The following is a 13,491-nucleotide window of genomic DNA, read 5'->3' as shown; positions in this document are numbered from 1 at the left end:
CAAGTATTTTCTTTATGATAAGACTGCAACCCTTATTCTCCAATATGGGATTCCCAGTCATGTTTGTCACATCTGGGTTTGCATACTTAGGGCTACTACAGTCTCAAAACAAAAAAAACCCCAGATGTTTCAGAACAGAAGTTGGTCCTCTTATTTCCCCATCACCATATTTTGACCCACAGCTCTCTACCCTTCTAACACACCATCCCAAACCAGCATGCCCATGCATACTCATCAGATGTTCCTCATTTCTCTGTTCCCAAAAGCCCAAACCTCTCAGTTCAGTGCCCTTCACGCCCCAGCATACTGCAACAAACCTCTTTTCCTATGCAGCCCATAATACTTTGGCACATTAAAACAATCAATCACTCATTTTCAGACTGAGATATCATTCAGCAAAAAATCATGTAAGGTCTCCACTGGAAGAAATATAAGATGGAAAAAACAAGGCATGGCTGCCCTAAATATTTGAAAAAATTAAGTATTTCCCATTAGTACTCCTGGATTCTGTCATTAAGTTTTAGCTAAGGATGGCAACAGCCTGATAAACTCAGGTTTCCAGACAGCTCTTGGCTTTCTAAATGTAAAAAGCTTTGAAATGGAGCAAACTTTTTATTTCCATGCTCTGGGTCTTGCATGTACTCTCTCTCCTTGCACATCAGGCTTCTACAGAAGCTCCTGTAAGTTAGGCACACAGCCTATCAGGCTTACAAACCTACCAATCTATACAGTACTAAAGCCATGAGTTCTCTGGATAACCTTTTCAGAACAGAGTCATTGGTCTAGTCAAATTTTGCTGAAACATATAAAAAGTGCTCTAAAAACATGCAGCTGATTGGATAGAATATAAATTAATAGTAGTACAACAAAGTTCTTAGTATCAAATATCCATATGATAGAAAATTTTAAAAGAGGATTTGTAGCATTTTTGCTTTTGTGGAGGTGTCATAAAACCCAATAAATGTGGTTTTTTCCTGCTAAGACATTTAAACACAGTTCAATGCATGCACTCTCTCCTCACGAAAGCTGTAACTAGCACAAGTCTCTGGAAGACTGCCTTAATAATTACGGTAAGCAGAGACAAAGACAGCACAGTACAACAGGCTAGTCATCTGCGTATTTACTAATCTTCAGACACCTTCCATCTGGAATGCCAGAACTATTCCAAAAAGGTGGTCATGCCTCTGAGAGCTAAAGCACGGAAATCACATGATAGCACATTTCTGTCCTATCCCATCTCAGTGGATAGCTGTAAACATTAACATGAAAAACTGTCTTCCTGGTTGACTAACCAGGAAAAGGTGAACAGGAAACATAAGTAAATGGCATAAAATCCACCACACTACACTGCAACTCCATTTGTCTAATATGGTAGAGTATAGTAAAAGTTCAAATACAAACTTGTGTTATTAAAAGCAGAAAAATAATTACTTTCAAGTCTGGCTTTGTTTTTTGTTTTTTGTTTGTTTGTTTGAAGTACATCATCGCTCTTTAAAGGCTTAAGTTTTTTCTGCATGTTTTACTTTTCCATTTATTGCTATGAAAAATTACCTCCTCTTTCAGTGAATGTTTCTTCTGCTCCAAACAGATTTCTTTAGCACGCATCAACTGCAGTGTTTCCTTAGAAACTGCATACTGAAGCTTCTCCAAACGTTCCACTGCTGCTGCCCATGCTGCCTTACCAAATTTTTTCTGGTCTGCTCGCATTCGATCGTACACAGCTACAAAAGGGAAGAAAAGGCAAACAGCTTACCAGTCTACCCATCAGATCACTAGTGATTCTACTGCAGAGACAGTGCACCCATTTGTAGTCAAAAGTATACAAAGTTCTCTTAGTAGGAAGTAATCATTCCATGGAGTACTAACCTTCAAATCCAAGATGTAAGTACTCTTATGATTTGTTGATCATTTGATCATTATAATTCTAGTTTTTGTTATCCACAGAGAGATCATTCTGAATACACAGTAGTTGAACACTTGAACCACTAGTTCAGAATTCTTGACTTAATAAAAATCTCACTAACGCTACCACGTGGCCTTAAACTGCATCCCAAATTCCCCCACTTCTGAAAGCCCCAATTATCAGAAACTAAAGTATCCAGTTTCCCTTCATAACTTCCGTAGTGCAGTCATAAGTTTGAAAAAATCTGCAGAGTGAAAAAAATGACAATTTAAAACAAAAACTTCAGCTTCACCTCAAGTGCAGTTCTGTAAGAATACTGAATTAAATTTAAATAACATCTATCTTTGAACACAAAATGCAGGTTGCTTTACAAAATTAATTCAAATTAACTAAACAAATTATAATCTGATCTTAATATGCAGGCATGAATGACAATCTTTTCAGGAAGACTTCAGAGTAGCAGGAGTCCCTTGCCTGATTCAGATTTTCTGCTCTTGAGGCCCAGACATCATCTAAGCTGACACACATGAGATTTTCACCATTTTTAATATATAGAACAATCACGTGATACTGTACACTTCACTTTGCAAAGCAAGAGCCATGAAAATTGCACAATCAAAGGGACAGCAGTCTCCAGCTGCTAGAAGATATTATATACTGTTGTTAGGTAACAAAAAAATACCTTGTATGTTTGTGCATGTTTTCCCTCTGCCACCTCTTAGTATTTTGTTATGTAAGAACACCCTGTGATCAACAGGAGGCCAAAAAACATAACAAAACAGGCAAGCAACATTGTACACCAAAGGTCTATGGTTATAAATGGTCTCCAGGCATTTCATTTCCCAGTGTTTTTTCCCCACCATCTTTACTGCTTGTCCAGGTTTTGGCTGGGATAGAGTTAATCTTCTTCCTAACAGCTGGTACAGTGCTGTGTTTTGGATTTAGTATGAGAATAACGTTGATAACACACTGATGTTTTTGGTTGTTGCCAAGTAGCTGTAGTGCTTATACTCAGTCAATGACTTCTCAGCTCCCCGTGCTCTGCCAGTGGGGAGGTGGACAAGAAGCCAGGAGGGGGCACAGCCAGGACAGCTGACCCAGCCTGGCCAAAGGGATATTCCCCACCATGTAACCTCATGCTCAGTAAGTAAACTGGAGTTGGCCAGGAGTGGGAACCACTGCTCAGGGACAGGCTATCGATCACTGAGTGGTGAGCTACTGTTGCACTGTGCATCACTTGGCTTTGCACAGTCCTTCATCATCGTCATCATTATTATGATTTCCTCTTTCTTTGCTGTCCTATTAAGCTGTTTTTATCTCAATCCACAAGGTTTTTTTTCCAACTCCCTCCCCCATCCCACTGGGCAGGTTAGGAGGGTGCGGGAGCAAGCAGATGCATGGTGCTTAGTTGCCAGCTGAGGTTAAACCATGATACTGCTGTACATAAAAAGCATATGTGAACAAAACAAAAAGTAAGTAACTGTAAATACACATTCTTTATCAACTAACAGGGTATTTTATTTGCTGCCTTTGTGACACTAGAAAAGGAACCAAATTGATTAAATACATTTAGAATTCGCTCTAATTAAATTTATTCCAACATGCTTGAATTGGTTTAGTCACTTTTTCAAAATAAGGTGGAGCTTCACATTATACTTAACTTGGGTTGTCATCAAAAGGAATCATTTTGCAGTGACTGCTGCTCTAGAGGCAGATCTAGCAGTCATGCAGGGAGATGACAGGAAATATACCCATGAAAAAAGATTTTCCCTCAGGGGTACAGCTCATTTTTCTGGTTGCACAATCACTATCACCAAGGCAAAGGAACTCTGTCAGTGGTAGCCCACAGACAACTAAAAGAGCTGACATGAAACCACATCCCCAGGTGTGTTTGCCCAATAAACTGCTTATTTAAGTTAAAATGTCACAAGGATAAGAGCGCAGATGTACATGGCAAGTCATATGACCTGGTTTTATTGCACCAACACTTTACTAAAACTGCCACATTCTTCAAGCATAGAAATGCCGAGGTTGTCTCTGTGAAGATTTCTGAACAACAGAGCAGCTTTCACATAGTAGATTTAAACTGAGCTATTGCTTAATATTTAGAGCTATGAAAAAAATTACTGAAAGGCAGGGAAGACAGCAAAAGGAAAGGAACTGAAATGCAATAAACACTTACTATAGTGGTCTGCCATATCCAGTAAGGACCAGGACATTACGCTCCCTAAATCCTTTGCAAATGTACAGTGCAGCTAATAGAATTACATTGAGAAAATGGTTGTGAAACTTTTGTCTAAAATTTCTATTCTGCTCACTTCTGATGATGTTCTGAAAAGGCTTATTGGAAAAAGACTTGAACAGACACAGAAGAAAAAACATGTGGATGACAAGTGCATTTTCCTCATGGAGGACCGAAGAAAAAAAATAAATAAATGACAGTAAAATACAGAACATGGTAAACATTAAATAAATTTTTAAAGATCTTCTAGTTGATGGATAGGATAGTAGAAAATATCTACCTTTCTGTGTTTTAGCTGTTATTTCAAAGTATTTAACAGTAAGATCTTGAATAGAAAGCACAGCCATGTGGGCTTTCCTCTGCCAGTCGGCATCTTCTTTTTGCAGGCTCTCAATTCTTCTGGGGCCTAGGTAGTCGTTCTCTATCGAGATCTGAAAATGAATCAGTCCATAATTAACAACACAATTAATTGTTGCTATTTTGCCAACAATCAGTTTCAGAGTGGCTAAGAAAGAAAGAGAACAAGGAGGAGAGAAAACTACCAGCAAATCACCATGGCTTATCATAGACTCATAGAACAGTTTGGGTTGCAATGGACCTTTGAAGGTCATCTAACTCTAACCCGCCTGCAATGACCAAGGACATCTTCAACGAGACCAGGCTGCTCAGAATCCTGTCCAAAGTGACCTTGAATGTTTCCAGTGATAGGGCATCTACCACCTCTCTGGGCAATCTCTGCCAGTGTTTCACCACCCTCAGTATGACAAATACCTTCCTTATACCCAGTCTGAATCTACACCCTCTTAGTTTAAAACCATTATCCCCTGTCCTGTCGCTACTGGCCCTGCTAAAAAGTCTCTCCCCATCTTTCTTATAAACCTCCTTTAAGTACTGGCAGGCTGCAGTAAGGTCTCCCCAGAGCCTTCTCTTCCCCAGGCTGAAAACCCCCAACTCCCTCATCCTTTCCTCATAGGAGAGGTGTTCCCTTCTGTGGCCCTCTGGACCCTCTCCAACAGGTCCATGTCTTTCCTGTGGTGAGGGCTCCAGAGCTGGGTGCAGGACTCCAGGTAAGGTCTCAGCAGAGCGGAGTAGAGGGGCAGAATCCTCTCACTTGACCTGCTGGCCATGCTGCTTTGGATGCAGCCCAGGATAGGGTTGGCCTTGTGGGCTGTGAGTGTACATTGCCGGCTCCTGTCCAGCTTTTCATCCAGAAGTACCCCCAAGTCCTTCTCAGCAGGGGTCCTCTCAATCCCTTCACCCCCCAGCCCGTATTAGTACCAGGGGTTGTCCCGACCCAGGCGCAGGACCCTGCACTTGGCCTTGTTGAACCTCAGGAGGTACACATGGTCCCATTCCTTGAGCTTGTCCAGGTCCCTCTGGATGGCATCCTGTCCCTCAGGTGTGTCAACCGCACCACTCAGCTTGGCATCATCTGCAAACTTGCTGAGGGTGCACTCAATCCCACTATGTCACCGATGAAGATATTTAACGGTACTAGTCCCAATACGGAGCCCTGAGGGAAACTGCTTGTCACAGACCTCCATCTGAACATTGAGCCATTGACCACTCCCTTCTGGATGTGACCATCCAACCAATTTCTTATCCAAACAACAGTCCACCCATCAAATCCATCTGCCTCCAATTTAGAGAGAAAGATGTTGGGTGGGACCATGTCAAAGGCCTTGCAGAAGTCCAGATAGGCTTCTATTGTAACGTTTTCTCAAACTCGCTTTTTGGTCTGCAAGTTCCTCATTTGGACTCAAAGTTCTGGAGAAAGTGTGGTACAACCACAAATGAGAGGAAAAACCTCTCATTTCACAACTAGATCACATAGCCAAATCTACAGTTTCTTTTCTAGTAATCATTTTCTCAAAAAAAACCCCACATTCCAGCTAGTCTTCCTAAAAAAACCTATATTCTCGCTGAGAAGAATCCAAGGCTCATAGTAAAATTGGCTAAGATAAATTATTTTTTTCCTGGCAATAAAATTGCTTTTGAAGACTTTCATGTTTTGCAAGCTTTACTTCATATAATGCTTTGAAACTATGAAAATTAAGTCAGCTTTTGCAAAAGTGGTTGTTGGAAAGCCCACAAGAAGAGGAAGAAACAGCAGAAGCCATAAACTTCAATACATCATGTAAACATCTAGTTCCAACAGCTACTGCTTCAGAGTAAGGGAACATAAAAGAACACATTTCAACACCGTATGGATATGCAGCTGAAGGAAAACAAATTAGTTTTTCAAAGGAAACAAACTGAAACTGGGTCCCTAATCTAGCCCGTGAGTAAGTGAGAATGAATCAGAAAGGCAAGACTCTTCTACCGGAAACATTCTTCTCTGGAAGAGTTCACAGGTTGTTATATTGAGTTTTGAAGAGAGTAAAGCAAGTTTATTGTGAGAAGATATGAGAAACAGGCTTGCAACTATAGGATTTTGTTACGTTTTATATAGCATATACATCTCCTAAATAAAGAAATAGTCCTCAAGCATTTTTAATACTTCCCAGGTTCTTCCTGAAGACAGCTGGGACAAGAATGGACAAGACTCACAAACATAGACTTAGGTCAGGTCACATTATAGCTTAGGCAGGGATCTGCCACATCTCTGCAGTTCAGGAGTGCTCCAGTGAAAGCACTCAGATGTAAAAAGGGCTTTTTACAGTTCTACTGGTTTTATCCTAACAAATCCTGGCATGGACTCTGCTGTGAATACATGCAAACTAACTAAGACTGGATGGTCTAGAATCCTTAAAATATCTGGAGCCTGGAACTAGCAATACAAACTACAGGAGTTTTGACTATCTTAAACAAGATATAGGAGAATGACATACACAATTCAATAAAGATTGCAAAGGAAGTAACAAACTAAAAAGCAAACAAGATGTTAGGACATGCAGAAAGATGACTGAACAATAATGTCATTGTACTGCAAAGTGCAGTAGTGAATGTTTTTTCCAGAACTATGGAGAATGCTGAAAAATTAGTAAGTATTCAGAAGAGAAAAATCATAGAAGATTAAAGTTATGTCAAGAGTAAGAGGAATGACTGGGATTATTCAACTGTTTTTAACCCCAACACATAAAAGTATATACAAAGGAGCATTAAAACTACTAATTTAAAGTATTTTGTACTGACAATTGACAGAATTAAGGCTAAATTGTGCATCCTGAGTTAGGCCTTCTTTATTTATCCACGTGTGTATCATAAATCCTTTATTTACATTTCAGCTTCACGGACTGAGCTCCAGGCTAAAAAACAAAGTTAACCTTCAAAAAGAAAGCTTTAAAAAACAATATATGTATTTTTAATAGGACATATTCTACTAGTTATTTGAAAACTTTGTTTAAGCAAGGAGGTCAAGTGTTAAAGCAAGTGAGCTTGAGTGTTTCCAGATGTTCTAGATTCCATTTGCAGTTGAAAGGGATTGGATGGATTTTTAAATCTTCAGTTAAAAAAACATATACAATATGTCTATACAATAGACAAAATGTCAAGCATATCCATCAAGGATTCTTCACTATGAAGGTGATGAGGCACTGGAACAGGTTGCCCATAGAATTTGTGGATGCCCCATCCCCGGAAGTGTTCAAGGCCAGGTTGGATGGGGCTTTGAGCAACCTGGTGTAGTGGAAGGTGTCCCTGCCCATGGCAGGGGCATTGGAACTAGATGATTTTTAAGGTCCCTTCCAATGCAAGACATTCTGTGATCCTAGAAATTCATCAAAATATGGTTGACAATTTTTATATACAGATATAATGAAAAAAGAAAAACAAGAACACAAGTATTAGAAATCAGATTAAATACACATAAATATCCATGAATAGCGATACTGAAAATAACTGTAACAACTGCAAATAAAGGCCTACAAGATCCAGTATAAAGTCAGCAATCATGAAAGCTTACAAAAATTGTTTTTTCAGAGCACTACTGGAAAAAATACTAGATTTCAATCTATTTACATATTTAGATTAACATTGACTCAAAAAATTTATACTCCCATGATCAAGCTTTTCCATCTTTGAAGACCTTAAGCCCCTTTCCTTGCCCTCCAAAGGCTGCAAAACATTACATCCAAGTCTCTTCCTTCTTTCTCCTCCCTTACCTCCAACACTGCAACAGAAAAAAAATACACATCTCCAGTTTTCACCCTCCTTTACTCTAATCCTTGCAGGGACACACAATTTAGTATTGCATGTTTAACATCCTTTCAGAGTTTCATCAAGATATCTTTTTGCCTTTTTGAATGGACACTCTGATTCTGCATCTTTCTGCACCATTTCCCCCCATACCCTAATCATAGGTCAGATCCAAGGCTGTCCTGGCCCTTGCTTCCAAGAGTAGCTATTACAAGCACTTGGAGAGGAAAAAAAAAAAAAAAAAAAAGCCATAAGGCATGGACACATTGATAACTCCCAACTTCTGTCACTAAAAAGCTTAGAGCTGAATGGCTTATCTGCATAATTGTTAATAGCTACTGATGGGTCTGTCTTTCTCTGGAACACATATATACTTGGTATCCATAGTTAAACTGTGGAAATTATTGCCACAGAGCATGTAAGGTATGTTTAATATGAGTGTAATTATTTTTCATTTATTTGCAGGCTGTTTTAAAGCACTACAACTTCATTGAGGGACCCCTATTATTTTTTTTTTTTTTTAATATGAGAAAAACTGAAAGAAATCATTCAGTATTTTCTTCCCCTTACCATTCATGACTTGGAGATCTCTTTCTTATCTTACATGAATCATATGCTTTCCAACCTAAGGCAATCTGATTCATTTACTCTTGTCCTTGCACTGGGGCTGTTTGCAGGGAAATAACCTTACTATCTTCACTGCCATCCTGTAATTATTCTGATCCTACAGTATGTTTTTGAGAGGGAAAAACTAAAACTGCAGCATTGAAGATGCAAGTATACCACAGATATATACAAAGGAGTGATATTGTTTTCTATTTTGTTTTGGTTTGGTTTTCCCCCCCCCTAATAATTCAAACCTTTCTTTCCTCTTTCAAAATGCTGAACGGCAAGCTATGTTCAGAGAACTCCTCAAGATAATTCACATACCTTTTTCCTCAAGAGTAACAATTAAGTGCATACGAACAGGCAGGTATGCTTCTGGTGGTTTTCATCACCCTTCTGCACATGCATTACTTTTTATTTATTGACAATTCCACCTACTGTTTTATTATCCAGCCCAGCCTTTTGTAAGGGCAATTTATTTTTTTAAAACAAAAAACCAAACCTTTTGGCATTCTGACATAATCAGATTTTTCTACAGATTTATTAAGCAGTTTTACTGTTGAACACCCAGAGCAGTTCTGTACTCTCTTCACCTTGCAGACAGGCAGATTTAACTGATCAGATACATACCACAGCTTTGTAGTCAGCAGCCTCAGTTTCCTCACAAATTCACATTATCAGCCTGCTATTGGCTGTTTGGAGCATTAGTTTTTCAGAAAGCTCAAAAAAACCTAATTTGAAGTCAGCAAAATGTTTTCGATAAGTTCATACAATAAATCTAGAGGATTTATAGTTCAGAATGTAAACAGACTGGCATAAAACCCTTCACTGAATCCCTGTTGCTTCACCACTGCATCTTCAGCTCATCACCACTGCATTCCCACTGAACCTCCACCGCATATTCAGTTCATTCCTATTGCATCCTCACCAAATCCCTGTTGCATCAGTTCATTCCCACTGTACTCCCACTGAATCTCCACTTCATGCTCAGTCCATCCCCACTGCATGCTCACTGAATCCACACTGCATCCCCGTTGCAAGCTTCACAGCAACAGCAGAAATTTAACACCCATGATATATCTCATTTTTCACATCTTGCTCCAAAAGTAGACGACATTAAACACTGTTCTCAAAGATTATAGACAAAGCAATTAATTTCCTCCTAAACTCATTCTGAAAACTGACAGAATGAAACTGATTAAAATGCTTATTAAAAACGCCAAATTCTTAAAAAACAAACTAGAACAACCTCCCCACAAATGAAAAACAGATACCTAATAAAGAAAAGGTCAAAAAATGTTAAAGTAATTACAGAAGGCATATGCAGTCTTGACTAAAAATTGATACTTTTATTTGAGCTTAATTATCCTTGTACCTTATTTTTTCATTTTAGTAACACATTCTGCAGGCCCCTTCCTTCCTTACCCTGCCCTGCATCCAAACTTTATCTTTCTCATTGTCACTCTTTGTATGTTCACAGCTCCCATTTCACTGAGGTAGTAAGCATCAGAAATACTTGTTATGCATGAAAATGGAGCTAACCCCAGCCATAAGGGTTTATAGAAACCTAAGGATCTTTTTTCCATTATTAAGCCTGTCAGAAAAACATATGCAGCAAGTTAACACAAACCATTTCATGCACAAGTTCTATTTATAAAGCAATTCTTCTACCCTAGCTACCCAGCATAATATATATTTTGTCATCATAGATACAAGTACTGCTTTCTCTCAAACAACGAAATGAAAAACAAGAGATGGCATCTTTCTCCACCACATAATACACATGACCAAGTTTTATAACTCAAGAATTGCCAAGTTAGGAAAAGAACTTAATGTACATGAGACGCAACTATGTATGACTAAAATAATCAACCACAGAACATGCCTCTGAAGTTTACCAAGGTTATTCTTTCAGGAGAAACAGAAAGTGAGGTATCTGAAAACTGGAATTCAAGAGGTGACTGAGGTTAAAAATCAAACAAACAAAAACACAAAGCAAAACACAACTTTTAATTCATATTCCCTCCTCAAGATAATATTCATTTTTTTTGTTTGACAAAAAAACAACAACAACAAAAAAACTTTTCCTCTGCTACAAATTCAAATAAAATGGGAACTATTTCACCGTGCTTTGAACAATGCTTTTTATTAAATGTAGTGTTCATAATCTTCAACCGTTAAACACATTTGAAAAAATATTCGTCTCAATTCTTTATGTAGGAACATTTATCATTCAGGGAAAAAATAACCACACTTTTAGTTCACATATAATAACATTACCTCACTGAGTTAGTTTCAGATTGCTGAACTTTCTGAAAAATTACTGTATGGACACAGCAATAGCTCAAAATAAATGTAGTTTTAGAATCATAAATCCTCTTGCCTGCCTCCCTCATTCTATATTCAAAATCAGATAATAACATTGTATTTTAAAATTTAAACTAGTAAAAACAATGTTAGTTAATTGAACAATGTGCCAAGCTAAGATAACTTGATATTGCAATACAGATTAAATGAAACAAACCCATTTTAGCTTCTATGTTACAACACATATATCAGAAGGCTACAGTCTTAATAATCTGCATTATTAAGGAACTAATTATTTTATCAGAAGTTCTTCTGAGATGCAATAAAGATGACATTTGTTATTTTTGGTTAAGTATTTAAAACTAGAATTCTTTTTAAGTAAAACAAACATATGCAGTTTGACCAAAATGTAGTATTCTTCAGCTGGCTATACTTTTTTAGCCCTTAGGAAAATATACTGTTGAAGTATTACAACAAATTATATACTTCTAATATGCTTCCATGTTTAAGTGTTTCACAACATTAGATGAGAAGCTACTGACTTCTCATTGTTTATAAGACTATCTCAGAAAACTGAAATGAAAAGTAACTTCCTGTATAATCTTTTAAAAGAATTAACAATAGCACAGATGCTGTACATGTTTCTTTTTATTTTATATATTAGTCAGTATTCCCAGTAATCACAAAATTGTAAGTTTAATCTAAACTCAGCAATGAATTTGAACAGTCAAACACAGTAAGTTAAACAGATGATGGTTAGCTACATATGTCAGAGGTGTTCTCACTCTTCAAAAAGCACTCCTTTGAATGGAGGAACCAGAAAAATAAAGACTCACTGCATATATTTTGCATAACAACAGTAATAAATAGTAAATAGTAACTAAAAAGCATGATTTCCCCATTAATAAGAAGTTCAGTACCTTTACCATACCTTTATCTGTTGTCTTCTAAGCATCGCCAGTTCCCTCATATCTCGGAATGGCTGTAGTAAGTACTGGTAGAGCTCTGTGGTAGCTTCTGCAAGACTACTGTAGGCCTCATCTTCCATTTGATACAGTTCAAGAAGCTCTACCATGCTCTCCGTGTTTTTATGTTTTTCCAGGAGCTGTAGAAAAAAGTGCTAATTTTATTGAACCTGTTCAAACACTCCTGCTAAAAGTGACACTCATTTAGAAAACATTTTTTAACCTACCCTCTTGTATTATCTTCCCTTTCCCACAAAATCATCACTCAGACAAACAAACCAACCTTAATGCCCATCCCACATCTTGGATTTAGCCAGTCAAGTATGAGCATGTCTTCGATAGCCTTAACTCAAAATATGCAGCACTCCAATTGATACTTTCTTTCCAAAAATCTCTGGAAGGTAGTAAGTAAGAAGGGCAAAGACAGCCCGAAAAGCAACTTAGTACAAGAATCTATAACGTAGTAATCAGATATGCTACTTCACACATTTCCCACTTTCAGGTGTTGGAACAGCGAAAGAGTGGTAAGAAGGGCGACAAAAGAGGAGAAGTCACATTTTGATCTTTCTACGTTTTTTGGTGTTTGGGGTTTTTTTCCCTGTCTGTACTTTGGGCCCACACAGCCCCGTTACACCACTGCAGCTCCCGACACAGACTAGAATCTATATGAAACAAAACAGTGATCTGCATTTCTGGTAATTTTGCCCTCTAGTGTATGATTTTAGCCTAGACAGTTTAGGCACAAAATTTCAAATGCACAGAGTTTCAATTAGATTTTTTTCATAAGGGAAATTATCTAAGTGTTAAGCTTTAAAAAAATAATTTGTTTTAATTCATATAAGAAGACAAAACAACAAAATCTGTCCATTCCTTCCTTTAGTTCTTATGAAGCTGAAAATTAATCTGTTTGTACAATATATGTTTTTAATTTAGATACTTGTTTTGCATCTATTTCATGTGTTTGCCTGGGCAGGCCTCACATGCTGCTGGAAATCTTTTACCATTTCTAAAAAAATATTCAACTGTTCAGCAAAAACTAATCTCATACAGACTGTAAATACATCAAGTGGAGTACTTCATGTATTTACAAAGACAAGATTATCTGAAATGAATTCCCCTCTTATGTAATTTTCAAAGTCAAACTCTCTTGTCCTTTATCATCTCAAAAGCATATATTCACTGTCCAAGTTTATTTAAACTTAACATAGGTTAGGAACACTATGGAATAAGCACATCATATCCTCTATCTGCTCATTTAAATCAGATGCCAAGCCTACATGAAATATTCTCAGCATATTCAACTGCATCAAGTATTCTAACTGGAAGAAAAT

At 37.7% G+C, this 13,491-nt stretch overlaps 1 protein-coding gene across 1 annotated transcript in view; it reads right to left on the bottom strand.

Moving 5' to 3' along the window:
- JMY (junction mediating and regulatory protein, p53 cofactor) overlaps nt 1–12,297 on the bottom strand; it is a 34,076-nt gene extending 21,779 nt beyond the window's left edge. The window contains exons 1-3 of the mRNA XM_010283589.1: nt 12,127–12,297; nt 4,426–4,576; nt 1,552–1,721 (exon numbers count right to left, since the gene is read on the bottom strand). Coding sequence (XP_010281891.1) covers nt 1,552–1,721; nt 4,426–4,576; nt 12,127–12,270 — 465 coding nt within the window. The 5' untranslated portion in view covers nt 12,271–12,297. The remainder of the gene's footprint in view (nt 1–1,551; nt 1,722–4,425; nt 4,577–12,126) is intronic.
- Between the last annotated feature and the right edge of the window lie 1,194 nt (nt 12,298–13,491).

This window comes from Phaethon lepturus, unplaced genomic scaffold (assembly GCF_000687285.1).
Source record: "Phaethon lepturus isolate BGI_N335 unplaced genomic scaffold, ASM68728v1 scaffold2253, whole genome shotgun sequence".
NCBI classification, from domain to species: Eukaryota; Metazoa; Chordata; class Aves; order Phaethontiformes; family Phaethontidae; genus Phaethon; species Phaethon lepturus.
Note: the sequence above shows the minus strand (reverse complement) of the source record. Positions and strands in the feature narration are given on the sequence as shown.